The sequence below is a fragment of the Corella eumyota genome, chromosome 1, assembly GCF_963082875.1.
Source record: "Corella eumyota chromosome 1, kaCorEumy4.1, whole genome shotgun sequence".
NCBI lineage: Eukaryota > Metazoa > Chordata > Ascidiacea > Phlebobranchia > Corellidae > Corella > Corella eumyota.
Window position 1 is genome coordinate 21,654,964 of NC_137490.1, and position 15,892 is coordinate 21,670,855.

The 15,892-nt window shown below is 24.5% G+C and overlaps 2 protein-coding genes across 2 annotated transcripts; one reads left to right on the plus strand and one right to left on the minus strand.

Moving 5' to 3' along the window:
• Window positions 1-1,406: 1,406 nt before the first annotated feature.
• On the plus strand, window positions 1,407-3,646 carry LOC145763493 (uncharacterized). The gene is made up of 3 exons (XM_082574950.1): window positions 1,407-1,589; window positions 1,765-1,886; window positions 3,011-3,646. The coding sequence occupies exons 1-3, from the start codon at window positions 1,486-1,488 to the stop codon at window positions 3,094-3,096; spliced, it is 312 nt and encodes a 103-aa protein (XP_082431076.1). The 5' UTR covers window positions 1,407-1,485; the 3' UTR covers window positions 3,097-3,646.
• An 8,451-nt stretch (window positions 3,647-12,097) lies between these two features.
• LOC145763637 (uncharacterized) lies at window positions 12,098-13,654 on the minus strand. Its single transcript, XM_082575137.1, has 3 exons — window positions 13,522-13,654; window positions 13,034-13,164; window positions 12,098-12,738 (listed from the first exon to the last, which is right to left on the minus strand). Exons 1-3 carry the CDS (start codon window positions 13,626-13,628, stop codon window positions 12,581-12,583), a joined length of 396 nt encoding a protein of 131 aa, XP_082431263.1. The 5' UTR covers window positions 13,629-13,654; the 3' UTR covers window positions 12,098-12,580.
• Window positions 13,655-15,892: the final 2,238 nt, after the last annotated feature.

Below are 15,892 nucleotides of genomic sequence, written 5' to 3' on the forward strand. Positions count from 1 at the left end.
ATTAAATAACAGTATTTCAAAATTTAAAATTTTTAAATAAATCATAAAACTGAGAATAAGTATTTAAAATATTTAATTAAGTACATATAAAACGCCTTAAACTTTATTTAAACTAAATTCTTTAAATAACTGAATTAATAAGTTAACACAGTTCTTTTAATTTAGATAAAACTCGACAAATATTTAAATTTTAATATTTCAACCATTTATTAAAAAGATTTAATTTTATTTAATTTACTTTTTTTAAATCAGGTAGTTCGACAAAAAAAAATTGATTGTGTTTTTAAAAGTTTCTATTTTCGTTCGAAAACTTCCGGCGAAAAGCGCCAATGACAACGTCATCAATACATCTGTTGTGTGACGTCACAACGACCATTATTGTTTTCCCAAATGGTTCACAAATCAATGTCGATCGAAAATTGTGAAAAATTATTTTTAACGAGGTTTTGAACTTTTACAATAGGTACAATGACGTCACAATACTAGGTCACGTGGGATTAATTAACCACCGTTGTTTATTCAGTAAAGCTCCTGCAAGTCAATAACCCAATTGTTACGTCATAATGTCAAAACAAACGCGCAAAAAAGTGCAACCTAAGAGCTTAGCTTAGGGGTAAATTACGGGGGTTGGGGATGTAATTATTTACCCCGTAATTTAATTTAGGGGTAATCTATAATAACATATCTTGTTACGTGTACGCCCTTTTAGTAAATGTCGAAAAAGCTAATATTAGAAAAAGGGGGTTTAGTAAATTTATAGGTGGGGTTATAATGGGATTAAATGTAATTGGTGTTTTCGAAAATCTTGCAAAAAGTGGAAAAAAATATCAATATTTTGTTGTAATTTTGCAAATAAAGTAATTTTGCAAATAAAGTAATTTTAAAATTAAATAAATAATTAAAATTTAGGCTTAAACTTTTGCAAATATTTTTAATATTACTTTTTTTTTATTTAAATATTAATAACACCTTTAATTTAAACAAAAATTTAAAGTTAAAATTTTCTTGGTTTTAGAAGGATTATTTACTTTAAAAGCGTTTTTTCTTCGTTAAAGGTGTGATTTATTAAATAAATAATAAAATTTTACGACCATTCGGTAGTTCAAAGCAATAAAATATTGAAGTGGTTACTAAACTGAGTTAAACTTTTCTAATTTCTTTATTTTAAGGTTTTTATGTAAACATTCCTTCGAAAAAGTGGCTTGGAAAATCGTAAAGCAGAAAATGTGAACAATATTACGTTGACAGGTTAAATATTGTAAAAAAGTGACAAAATTTATGAGATGAAGGCGTGACCTGTTAGAGCTGTGAGCTTAATAAAAAAAGGCACGTCTAATGCCTTATGACGTCATAGTGGTTTGGTATATAAGCTCTAGAATTAGAGAAGCTTTAACACATTCAAAAAAGCGAACGAAAATAAATCGAAAACGAAAATTTTTGCTAGAAAATTGAGAATTAATATTGGGATTTATTTATTGAAGAAAAATGGCAAACTTTATTATTTGCAAGTTGTTATTTGTAGCTGTTATTTGCGTATTTTTATTCGCTCAATATAGCGAAGCAGGTTTAACAAGAAGAATAGTTTTCCAGTAAGTAATTAAAATACTAATTAAAAAAATTAATTAAATTAAATTTTAAAAATATAATTTAATTAATAAAACAAATATTATTTTATTTTACTTAATATTTAAGCATTTTAAATAGGATTAAAATATTAACTTAAAATTAAACTTTTATTCTAAATTTTTCTTGATTTTTTTGTAGGAAGAATCTCCGACGTTGTGCCCCGTTTATTAAAGAGCGATGTTTCTATTTAAGAAGTCATTGTAATACTGGAATACTTAGCAAAAGAAGTATCACCACGGTTGATCGCTACGACTTTGAAGGTAAAAAATTGCAAAATTTTCGAAATTAAAAAAAAATTTTTAATTTTTATGTCGATTTTTTAAAATGAAATACTTTGGGTATTTTACGCGTTCTTAGAAGTTTTTAAATAATATATTATGCGTTCTAGGTAACAATTGTTAAAAATCTATATAAAAAAGAATTTTTTACGACATTACGTAGTTCGTTACTCTATTACTCGGCAATTCGGGCCTCGCTTAAAACGATTTTCGCGAAAAATTTACTGATTCCTAATAACAAGTAAATCGAGATTACAAAATTAATTTTCAAGAAATCCTAAATATAAAAATATTAGATCGTTAGTTGACTGTGTTGTGGTAACAAATATTCACACGAATTTACGCATTTGAGGTGCGATCGTTTGTAGTTGGGTAAATAAATCGTTTAAAAATAATTCGCGTGTCTTTAAAATCGTGTTTTTTGTTAATTAAAACGCTATTGCATTTTTGCAAAAAAATTAAAACAACTTTTAAAAAAAATTTAATTTAATAATTTAATTTTTTATTGTTTTTAAAATTAATTACAAATTAATACAAGTAAATACAAATTAAAATCGATTTTTTTGACAATTTGTAATCACATTGTCATTTTAACAATGACCCATTGTTAATTATTCAACGTGAATCACCATTGTTGTTCGATTGTTTATTGATTGTCGAATACAAAGGCATATTATACTTGCATTAAATTCCACTAATGCATAAGAAATGCATTAATACATTTTTATTAAATTATAACATGTTATTACAGTTGGTTATAACTGCAAAAGGGCGTCAAAATGCGATTGATTTTGAATTAAGATAATTCTGAATTGCGGGTTAATGTTTATCTTATTACTACGGGGCTTAAAAATGATAAACTTCGCAGAAAAAGTGAAATCATTTCCGAAAATAAATATAAAAAAAAATCTTCAAAAAACGCATGAAAAAAATCGATGTTTTGATATTTATGGTAACTGCATTTTCGTTAATATTTCGTAAGTCCAGAATAAACACACCAACAGATAAAATTATAAAAAAAATTAAGATTTACAAATTTTTTAATTTAATTAATTTTTTTGCGAAAAAAATTCAAGATTTTAATCAGTTTTTTTCTTATTTTACAGAAGAGTTATTACATCGCTTGTTTAGGAGATCTAACCGATACAGCATCAACTGTCAGGCTTGTAAAACTTATTGCTGGAATCATTAGACTGGATCTAATACCGGAAATAAATCTTACATCGTTAAAACGAGGTCACGTGATTTCTAACCACGTGACCGTCACGTGATTTATGTGTGTCGTAATTTTAGAGGACGCGAATGAGAAATTGTTGATTTTTTATATTATTTAAACTAAAAATTTCTGTTAACACTTGATTATATTACCCCGTTGAAACGATTTGAATTCGGGAATTGATTTTCCGAATTTAAGATGAAATTTAATGCTGCTTTAATAGAGATATATACACCGTGAAATTACACGGAAAATAGTTATAATTTAGCCGCGAATTTCAATGCTTTTTACCGGGCTTTTTGTGGTTTAAGCCCAATGTCAAAATGTCAATTCAATTTCCTTTTAAATCTTAAACTTTATCAAATCTTTTCATATCTGACATCTATGTCGATTTATTCTAAACATCCTGAATTTTATCAATGTCTTCTTTGTGTTTTTTTTCGCATCTCTTGCCTCTCTGTGTTTTGTAAATTTTCAACTTTTATTTTTTGTTGTACTTTTAATAAATTTAATTTATTTTTTGTAATTTATGTTTGATGATATTTAAGATGTTAAAACAGATAAAAAAATGAGTTTTAAACATAAAAAAATTAAAAATTAAACTCAAAACAGGTTCTTTATGCAAAAGGATTTAAGACAAATTTAAAAATATTTTAAACTGAGAATTTTTGGTTAAAAAATCTAAAATTTAAAAAGTAATTAAAAATAACTAATCATTTATTAAAAAATAACAAATTAAAAGTCTTGTGTTACACTATATGTAACAAAGATACAAATGACCTAAAAACAAAATAACGAATTTTTAAAAACTTCTAATTTCAAAATTTTTTTTTCGTAAACAGTGTTGCTAAAAGTAACAAATTTTAATTTGTTAAAAGGGTTCAATTATCCTTTCGTTATCTTTAAATAAAGCACAATAAAACCTTAATATTTACAATAATAAATAATATATAAACCCTTTTATAGTTGATTAAATTTAAAACAATTATGCTAAATTAACAATGATTTATATTTAAGTTGGACAAATTTAATTTTTGTAAGTCATAGCAAGTTTAAATCAGTGCAGTGAAAAACACAACAATTTATTTATTTTATTTATTTATTTTTACAAAAACTATTCCTATAAATTATAAATATTAACCACAAAATTTTAATTACTTTTAACAGGGTTGTATATATTTTACAACAAACATAATAAATTACTAATGTATATGTTGTTTAACCAACAAGAATTAACTAAAATGTCATTTTAATTAAGTTTGAAAATATCTCCAATTTAAGCGTGGTATGCATATTTTTTTGTATATATCTTTATCCTCGATGTGGGAAAGTCGAATGCGCGACTTAAACATAGAGTAACATCAGTTACTCCGACCCAGTCTCGAGTTGACTTTGGCAGTTTGGGATATTATATAATTTCCAAGTAATTATGCTGCTGATTAAGTGCTAGATCAGCCGGAGTTCATACCGTTTATAGCGCCTCACTCAAGGGCGCTACAGCATGAGATCAGTGGGGGTTGAACCCACTGCCTTATGTGTGGTGTAGCAAGTGTTCTTACCACTACACCACGCTGCCAGTCTTTATTTAAAATGTAATAAGAAAAAACATTTAAAATGTACAAAAATTCAAAGTCTAGACCAATTTAAATATTAATAAACATCAGTGTGAGATTCGTCATTTTCACATCAAATCCAAGTTTAACATCAATATTTATAACTTAAAACCGAAAATGTCAAACAACGTTTACTTTCTCGGTAAAATAAAACCAATAAACCGAAAATTTAAATTTGCTATTTTATGCACATTATGACACATGTAAAAAAAAGTTCAGTTTTTGTTATATTTTTAAAGTGGATTTTGGTAACCTAAGAAAAATAATCTTCAGGGATGTGGTAATGTGACTTACAACTATTATGGTCGCATTTTAGGATTTAACTGACATTATTTATTTATATTTTTCCTTTTTATTTAATCCATTCTGTCACTAGAATTTCGAAATTATAATTTTTATGATGTAACGATAAAGAATTTCTTTTAGAAATCTATTTCGAAATTCTAGAAAAAGTAAACCAGAATATTAAGGTGTCTTATGGCGGATTAACCCACGCAAAAATGAGGTTTTATTACGTAACAATAATCTCCTAAAAAAGTGCAAAAAAGGAAAAGAAAGTTTATATATTAGAATTACAAGACCTACCTACTCGTATGTATAGTTTTATAATTTAGAGATAACAAACTACAATACATAAATTGTTTAACTTAAAGTAAAAATGAAATCTCCAAATAAAAAGTTATGTAACATTTTTTGCACTTTTTTATAACTTTATACACACGAAGTTTAGTTTCATATCCATTTTTATGTAAAAAATATAAATAAATCTTGTTGTAAATCAAAATATAGAAATATTAGTAGTTTCTGTAACTGTTTTAAATGCAAAAAGCTTAATAAAAATGCCAAAGTATATAATCATTCTATTAACATAAATTTATATTAAAATATAATTTTATTAAAATTTTTATTTTGTCAATAATGTAAAAAGCAAATTACTGTAAAAATAAAATTTAATTTAAAAAAAGGTTCTAAAAATTTTTTTTTTATTTCATATTCTTAAAACTTTTTTTTTTAGTTATCCATTTCAAAAAAATTGAAGTTTAAATATATACATTAAATAACAACCTTACATTATACAAAATTTAGATATACACTTAAGTATTAAATGTGATTTATAACATGTATTTATTATAAAGCTATATAAGAAAGTTCTAAAAAATCTTTGTGTGGGGGTTTTATAAAAATATTGAAGTAAACAAATTTTATTAAAAAAACAAAAAGTTAAAATTGTCATTTTTTGTCTAATTTTGAATTTTAAAATTTGATTTTTATTTTTTCTCCTCACTTTTAGCAAGAAATCTTATTCTAGAAATTTAAAACCCACATAATGCAGAATTAATTTTAGAACTAAATTTTTTGTTTTTTGTAATCATGGTTAGAAGAAATATTCATAAAAATCAAAAATATTGCACAATCTAAAGTAATTTTATAAACTAAGGTTTCGTTTTTTTTAAGTTTTAATTTCGTAGAATTTTATAAATAAAAACTGTAAATTATTCACTTGCACATTTCTTTATTTATTTATATGTCAAATATTTCGGTATATTAGTAAAAAATCGTGTTTTGTGGGTCTATTGAACTGTTTTAAATTAAAACAAAGCAACATTATGAATCATAAATTCTGACTTTGGAATTCGATTATGACTAATAATCATGATAATAATCAAATATTTATAAACTTATTGTTCTAAAACAATAGGAAATATTTTAATCTGATTATTAATAATGATTATGCCGAAAAAATTTAATTAGGTCATTTGTTTTTTGGACCCGAAAAAAATCAGGTTTTAATTAAAATGAAAAGAAATACCGAAATAAATTTGAAAAATGTCATGGTCATTGTTACAACACAATATCGCGATTGTTGATTCATTTTTTCCAATTCCCACCGGTTCATTGACGTATTAAGGTTTTATTTATAAATTGTATTAAGTAATTTTAATCAATTTATTATCTTGTTGATTGTGGTACAACGCAAGGGAATCACAAAGTTTTTGTTAATTCGAATTCGAGCTAAAGTGAAATGTTTTTTAACGTCATTTGAACGTTAATTATAGAAGGTATTTTTAGGAATAAATATTAAAAAAAAATAATGCACAATACTAAACAAAAAAAATATTTTTTTAAAGTTTTTGATTGTAAAATATATTTAAACTTTATGTTTTAAAAATGTATAGAAAAATTTTAGGTAATTGCGTATTGTTAAAAAATAGTAAAAAATAATTCTTTTTTTTAACATTTTTAATTATAAAAAATACATAAATGTTGTGTTTTAAAAATGTATAAGACGATTTTTTAGTTAACGGCGCAATGTAAAATAATAGAAAAAATAATTTAATTTGGAATTATGTAAACTTCGAAATTTTTGAGCAATAAAAATTGCAAAAATTAAGTGTTTTTAAAAATATATACCCTATTGTTTTTGTCTAAAATTCATAATTTTTAAAATTTTGCATTACTAAACAATGTGTGCAAACAAAAAATAAACAAATATATTATAAAAACTCTTCTATTTTTAAATCAAAAACTTGGTGTTTTCCAATAATTTCGACTTTACAAAATATAAACGCACAAAAAAGTTTTCAATTTTTTATGTGAAAAGTCGCTGAAAAAGCTCGCCACACCTTACCACGTATTTCCTACAACCCATGTCACAATTTAGTGATAAAAATCGTTTTTCCTAGTTTCGTGTTTTTACAAGTTTATAAATACCTGCGCGCCAAACCAAAACAAACTCTAGTATACTAAACAAGATAATACGACGTGCTATAAATCCGTGTGTAAAGTTAATTAGGGAGAAATTAATATTTATGGTCTGGAATTGAAAGGTGGTCTATATCGTGCATTTAGTATTTGAACGATTTAAACGATTAAAATTTGTAATTCTTTTAAATCCTAAAAATCTAAACATTTAATTAAAATAGATTTACATAATTCTAATAAACACTTTCTTTTTTTTTTAATTTTTATTACTTTCTACTAATTTTATAATGATAACATTATTGTATTTTTTGCTCTAAATGTATTGGTTTGTTTTTGTTTGGTTTTTTAATTAAAATTATCTAAAGTTTATTTAGGTACATATTTTATGATAAATTTATTGTATTTTTTGCACTAATATATTAGGTTTATTTTTTCTTTTGGTTTTTTAATTATAATTACCCTAAATTTAATTATGTTTTATAGTCAAAAGTTTTTTAGTTTTACAAGTTAAATATTTTAAAGATTTTGAATTTTATAGGTAATTATATACTAGAAAACATATTGTCGTTTAGATAGCAAATTCGATTGCTATCTTTTAGGTGATAAAATATTTTTCTTGAAAGTTTAAGCTTCCTAATACCTTTAGAGTGACAGGTTTTTAAATTTGTGGTTTAAATTTAGGGTAAAATTAATGAGAAAAAGATTTTGTTTTTAATAAACAAGGGTATAATGTGTCTTAATATTTATAGAGAAATGTTGGCATTTTTATTAAGAAAAATGTTACATGCTCAGATTGCGTACGCTATTAAAAATTAATAAGTTTACAAACTGTTTTAAAATTTAATATTTTAATAAATAAACTTTTAAAATTTAAAGAAGTTTAATTAGCTTAATTTTGTGCTTTTTACGTAACAAAAAATAAATATTCGATTAAATTAACATTTAGAAAGCCTTTAAAAATTTATACGTGCAGTTACCCAGCTTCTAATTGCTAAAAAACTTGAGTTATCTAACTTCAATCATCATAATATTATTATGTTTACTTTAAAAATTTCTTAACATGATTTAGTTAACGCGTTAGCAATGTATTTTAAGCATTACCAAATATGTCAATCATCGCTCCAAAGCGCCATCTTGCGGTGAGGGATTTTTAGATTGCATAAACAACAATTCAAAGTTTTGTTTTCATTTTAATGCAATAAAACGTGCCAACTTTAATCTATTATTGCCAGGATCGTGATATAAGTTAAATGTAAAACATTAAAGTGAAGTATAAGTAGATGTATGTTTATAGAATTAATTTAATCCATTTTGAAAATTAGTTATAATCCGACTTAGACAAATTTGAATGGCGATTATCCTAAAAAGAATTTTTCTGAAAAAGGGATTACATATGATTAAGATTTTTTTGACAAATTAAGCTGTATAAAGGAATTCTAAATCCAATAGATTTATTTAATAAAGTTTTATTTTAAGTCAATTGGGTGTAAATTTAAAACTGATAAAAAAAATAAAAAAATAAATTAAATATAATTAACATTTTTTTTAAACAAACTATTTGGATAAAAATTTTAAACATTATTTTATTAAATAATTACGTATTCAGACCTTTTGTTATAAATCTTAAAACAATAAACAATTAAAAAACTTAATTAAATAAAATTATTAAAAAAGATACCCATAATTAATTGAAACTAAAAGACAATTAAAAAATTTCAAAAAAATTAATTAAATAAAACTCTTAAAAAAATTTAAAAAAATTCACCTAAAAAAATTGATAAAATTGCCCAAGATTCATATATCTTACAATTAACAAAAAAAACCTATGTAATTACTTTCAAAATATAAATATTGATTTTCTTTACATAAAATCTTAAAAATTGATTATAAAAAAACACGAAAAAAAAGAGATCTTAATTCGATAAAAATCCAAGATAACGACCATTAGTTAATAAATAGAACCTCTATTCATTAACAATTCGCCTTTGTTAAATCTCATTATGACATCATAACCATAAATATAACAATAACACTTTTGTATAACAAATAAACAATCTGTTTATTGTTCATAGTTTTTAAGCAATATTTTAATTTTTGAATTACGAAATAAATACTAGAACATGGAGGTAGTCACGTATAATAACTAAGGCATGATCTAAAAGAGGATAAATGATTAAAATCATCGGATATTAGTAATAAATTGAGTCTAATTGAACGTATATTGGGAAATTTTTATGAATTTAGTAGGAGTGTACTTGTTACGTAATAATCGATGTGTTTTTATGACGTCATATATAATTAACAACGTAAAAGATGTGATTTAGTATTTTTAGAAATTTGTCAAAACCCCTTTTCTTTTTTTTCTAAGCCAACTTACAAACAGTAAAAACATTATTCTTTATTTTATTTGTTTAAAAAAATTTATTTTTAATTTAAATCTATATAAGTTATATATTTTTTTTAATTGAGTTATTTTTAAAATTATATTTTTTTTTAAATTAAGTTATTTTTAAATTAAATTTAGAAAAAGTCTTTACTCGGTAAATTATTTATAAACCCTTAAAAAATTAAATATTTTTAATTTAGTGTTTAACTTTTAACTAAAAAATTCGCTCGTTCCTTTATGTTATATTATTCTGCCATTTGTTACAATTAAAGTTTGAAAAAAAATGAACTTTGGGTTTGGTGACCATGTCACAACATACTTAAAATCTTTATGTAAACATTAATACTTATTGTATGTTTTAAATCATTAAATTGATTTTGTCGTTTTTTCCCGTCGCATTGTTGTAATATTAATTGTATATCGTATTTATTATTTACTTTTATCAATGCGCGAAAAACCAAAATAAAAAAAACTTATGTTGAAACTAACCCACCAGCGCCACCCCCCGAAAAAAAATATATTACCAGCCAGATTATATTACTATTTTTTATAAATTTTTTTTTTTATATATTTATCCTCATTTTAAAAACGATGACTTATAGCTTAAACATAAAGTAACATTTGTTACCCTGACCCATAGTCTTAAAACAAATGTGACAGTTTATTTCAATTTTTTTTACGCATCTATAAAATGAAAAAAAAATTATTTAAATAACAACACACAAATATAAGAAACAATATAAGTAAATCAAATCCATAATTTAAAACATGCCAAAATTAATAAATATTTGAAAATGGTTTTACAGTATTTATCATGGCTTAGTCACCAAACCCAACAAGCATTTGTATTTTATAATCATAATTTCATTAAACGCGACATATCTTATCGTAATTTAAAAAAAAATAAAATTAAAAAGTTGATTCTTATTTTAAACTTACCGCTTTAAATTCCTCCATTTTCTTGAAATTTTTATATTTCTTTACTATTATATTTCCTTAAGCATAACTTGCGACGAGTTTTCAATTAACACCACTATATGAATTATAAATAAACAATAGCATTTATTCACAAGTAAACTAGTTAGGCTTTTATTCCCTTATCAAAAAGCTGTTTATAACTAAACTATATTATATAACACTTAACATGAAAACATAAAAAACTAAACTATTGGCTTTATGAACTGTGGTAGTAGAGAAAAATTGTTTGCAGTAAATTTGCCTTAACTTGTGATGTCATCTCGCGGGTTTTTATTTAAGCAAAAATCATTCAGGCGTAACCACAACGCTTTTTGTATTTTTGTAAAATTTCTGCAGCTGCAGAAACACGTAAAATTTTTTAAAAACAAAAAAAGTTGTTGTTTTTTACGTCGTGTTGATATATTCAATAATAAAAAAACTATTGTGTAAAAAATCTAAAAAAATATTTGCTCTTGTTTATTGTATTTCGGTAAAAGTAATAAATAAATATACAATAAATATTACATTATTGCTAAAGGAAAAAAATAATTTCAAGATTCAATACATACCATAATGTTTAGATAAAAATTTTATAGTATATTTTGGCATGGTCACCAAACTCGGTAAATTATTATTAGCAATATAATTTTGTAAATTTAAAAAAATGCATTAAATGCGTTTATAAAAACTCTATAATTTTCTGCCCACATAAAACACATTATAGATGTGATGCTACGATAAATAAATACAATTGATATAAATTTAAATTATTTTTACATTTATTGACATGAAAAAATTTTATAAATTAAAATTGTTATTTTAAATTTGTGGACAATGTAATATCTACTATTCGAATTTTAAAGGTATTTTATCTTAAATCTTAAGATATAAAAATCTGATTGTATTAATTCAAAACAAAATTGGCGAAACGAAAAATAATAATTTTAAGTCCCCGTTAAAAAAACTCGGTTATATTTTAAACAAACTCGCCTAAAAAATGACATTTTTTAACCGAGTAATTTCTTAAAAGGCACGCGAATTTAGTAGAATCTATTAAATATACCAGGGTTTGTTTATTATGTAAGCATAGTTGACATGTTTTCTAAAGTAGATTGTTCTTAATTTTTGTTTTCCTTGATTTAGATTTTTTGATAAAAATAAATTTTTGTTTAAATAATATTTTTGCTAAAATGTAATTTCTTCGGCCAAACAAGATTAATAGATAATATTTGTAAAGCAGTTTAATTTTTATTTATAAATAAAATATAAAACAAAAATAAGAAAGTAACAAAATAAATAAAAGAAAAAAATGCAAGTAAAATTTTGCAACAACATTTTAATCGCTTATACAAAACGATCCATCATAAAAAGAAATAAATATGGTCTTAAATATTGTATATACACTACAAAAGCATTATATAAATAAAACAAATTATTATTCTATAACCGTAAGGCGATAGGTTTTGTAATTTTATTAGGAAAATATGTGCTGTTGTGTCTTGTTTAAACAATCTGTAAATGGCGGCTCAAGGGTGAATAGTGTGAGATTAGTGCCGGCTCGAACCCGAAACCCTTTGACTCGTAGTTTTTTGCAACGACAAAAATATAATACTTCTAAAAAATTATATTATTGCTGGGTTTAAGGGTAGATAGTGTGGCATTGGTGTGGCTCAAACCCGAAACCTTTCGGCTAGTAGTCCGATGCCAGTATACCACAATATTGAATTTTTGTCATTTTTTGCATCAGTTAAAATTATGCTTCGTATCCACGTTTTATTGAATAACCCCAATAATGCTGACGTCAGCATTTTAAGAGTTGGCAAATCTGGCAATTGACTTGTGGAGAATATCGATAATTTCTGTTGTAATATACTGGGCTTCTTTTTGTTAAATGTCTTAGGCTTGAGATTGAACGAATACTCGGTGAAATTAAACGACTGATGAAACGGTCTTCAGTGTCTGAAAATGTTAAAATAAATATTTACTTTTTGTAATTTTTAAATATTTTGTAATAAAAATGTTGTTTTAGTGAATCAATAAAATTCGACTTAATTTTTTTAGGTAAAAGGGATTAAAAATATTTAATTAAAATTTGTAAATTTTTGTAATACTGAGTAGTAATTCGTATAAAATTTAACTTAAAAATTTAAATAAATAATATCAAATTCGTAAATTAAATATTTTTGTTAATTAATTCAAAGAAAAAAAAATTTAACGAAAAAAATTTAAGGCTATAAAAAATCAAAGTAAATACCTTTATATGAAGTACGGGGTCTTATTGGTCCTCTTAACGGCATTCGAGATACTTTACAACTTCTCAACCTCCTGCAAGCCTCGCGTAATCTCTTTGTACATTTCATCGTAGGGATACCCAGTTGTCGGCGTCTAATATGATGTCATAAAATGGGTTAGTTATTTGATTTTTTTTGAAATAAGAGTTACTAGTCAATAGCACGCCTTGTGGTCAATGTTTCACTTGCCATTATATGATTTCAAGTTTTGGCTAATGTTTTTTTCCGCTTGCGCACCACAAGCAGCAGTTTTTATTTATTCTTCCAAGCTTATAAAGTGGACAAATATATGTCAAAGCAGCACTATTCGCCCTTTAAGCCTGACGTTAACAAATTGCTCAACCACGTCCCAACTGCACACTCTTACCCAATAAAACCCAAAAAATCCATCACCTTAATGTGATATGTAAAAACAAAAATTAAGTTTAAAATAAAGATATTTTATATTTACCTGGCGTAGATATGTCTTGACCATTTGTTAATTGGATAAGATGAAGTTTGATGCAAAACAACAATAATCAAGATTGTAAGAAGTAAAAACGATGCAGAAAATTTCATTTTGCAAGATTTTTTTAAATTTTTGTAAAATTTAATAAATTAATTTCTGTTAAAAAACATAGAGTTGACTAAGTTTTGTAATATTAATCGCCCTTTGTAATTGAAAGACTTTACTTTTAACACATTTATAAAAATAATTCACGTAAATTTAAAATAAAAAAACAGAACGGTTTAAAAATTCAGAACAAAACTGTTAAAAAATATTTTTATTTTTATTTTAATTCAATACAGTCTAAAAAATGAATTTTTTTTGCAAATTTTAGCAATTTCAATTCAGGCTCTAACCCCTAGTTGTAGCGAATGTTGTTTTACTTCTATATTCTTTGCTTTATATAGGGCTGCTTGCCTGCAATTACCGTGACTCGAGCTGTTTATTTTCATTTTACATTTTCTCAATAACCCAACAAAACAAGATCTTACGATTGATTAAAGTAACAATGTTAATTGTTTTCCGGCGGTCGGGGGTCGATGACAAAGAAAATTTAAATTTATTAACAAAAAAATTTTGATGTAATTTTAGTTCGTTTTGGTTTAAATAGAACATCTAAAAAAAAATTTTTGTTGCGTTTAATAATCTACACCATTGGTGTTATATGCGATTAAACATGATAAAAAAATTGATATAAAAAAATTGCAGTCTTAGTTTAACTAACGCATAAAATACACTTTATTACGGTTTATTACATTTTTTATCCATATTTAGATGTTTTAAGTATATTTTAACTTTAATGTTATTGTACAAATGCACATAAAAATACCTTTAGAGTTATTAAATAAACATTTGTATAATTTTTTACACATTCACCGGATAAAAAAGTGTTTAAAATTAAAATAAAAAATTTCGTAACCCAAATGTGCATGGGTGACTGTGACCACGATCTTTCTATTTAAGAATTCTAAACTTTTTGACTAAAACTTAAATTTAAAAATTGTTTCTATTTATAAAATTATAAGTACAAAAATAGGTTGGCAATATTAAAATAAATTATTTTATGAACAATTTAAAGTTTTAGAAAATAGCCGGTAAAAAATAATTTCAAGATAAAATCAAATTCGTGACATAAAAAATCAAATTTCTGATTTTATTTTTATTGATAAGATAAATTAGGTAACAAAATACCAAACGGAAAAGAATTCTTTAACAGATTTTTGAAATAGATTAACATTAAATTGTTTCTTTAATAGTTAATAAGCTAAAGTTTAAACCTAACTATTTTGGCATTAATATTCAATATATAAAACGAAATAAATTACTAGCATAGCCAATTTTATACCAAAGTCTAGCCTCCATCTTAATAGCTTCCAAAAACATTTTTTTTCCTAGAAAAATCAAAATTTACTAACATCCAATCCTTTTTAAGGTTTGCTGATATCAAAAACGTTTTTACTCGGAAGATTAAACCCTTAAAAATAAGATTTTTGTCCGATAAAATGACAAATTATTTATCATTAAAAATTTTAACCGCACGAATTTTTAAGTAATATCTTATCAAACAAAAGTGGGTTGGGCAAATCAAAGTTTGAGCGAAAAAGTGAAGTTTATGTCGTGTCAAAATATTTTGTTAATAGTTTATGACGTCATATATTAAAAAACATAAATATTATTGGGTTGTTTATTACATTCCCAATTAATCCTAGTGTAAAAAAGGCTACATAACATCCAGGGTTGTTGTTGATTCCTTTTTTTGTATATATCTTTATCCTCGATGTGGGAAAGTCAAATGCGCGACTTAAACATAGAGTAACATCAGTTACCCCAACCCAGCCTCGAGTTAACTTTGCCAGTTTGGAATTATAGATTATAATTGCCATTTAATTAACTGCTGATTAAGTATTGGCTTAGCAAAATTTTATACCGTCATGCTGTAGCGTCTTGCCTATGGGCGCTACAGCATGATATCACTGAGGATCGAACCCAGGACCTCAAGTAATGTAGAAAGTGTTCTAACTATTACATCATTCTGCCGGTTAAATTTTTAAACAACAAGACGTTAAAATTGCTACACGATTAAAAGTCCCAATAAAAGGTAAATGACCCCCAAAACAGTAACCATTTTTAAAGCACATTATGTATAGCACGTACACGTTAAAATTAGTGAGCAAAACACAAATAATCCCTTAATTATAGGTCATCAGTTCTGTTAAAACAATGTAAAAGTGTAAATACATTATTTATGATTCATTAAAATAGAATCCTAGCTTCGAATAAACTTGTTTTTATTCAGGTTTTGAAGTGTTACAAAATTCTTGTCAGGGTAAATCCG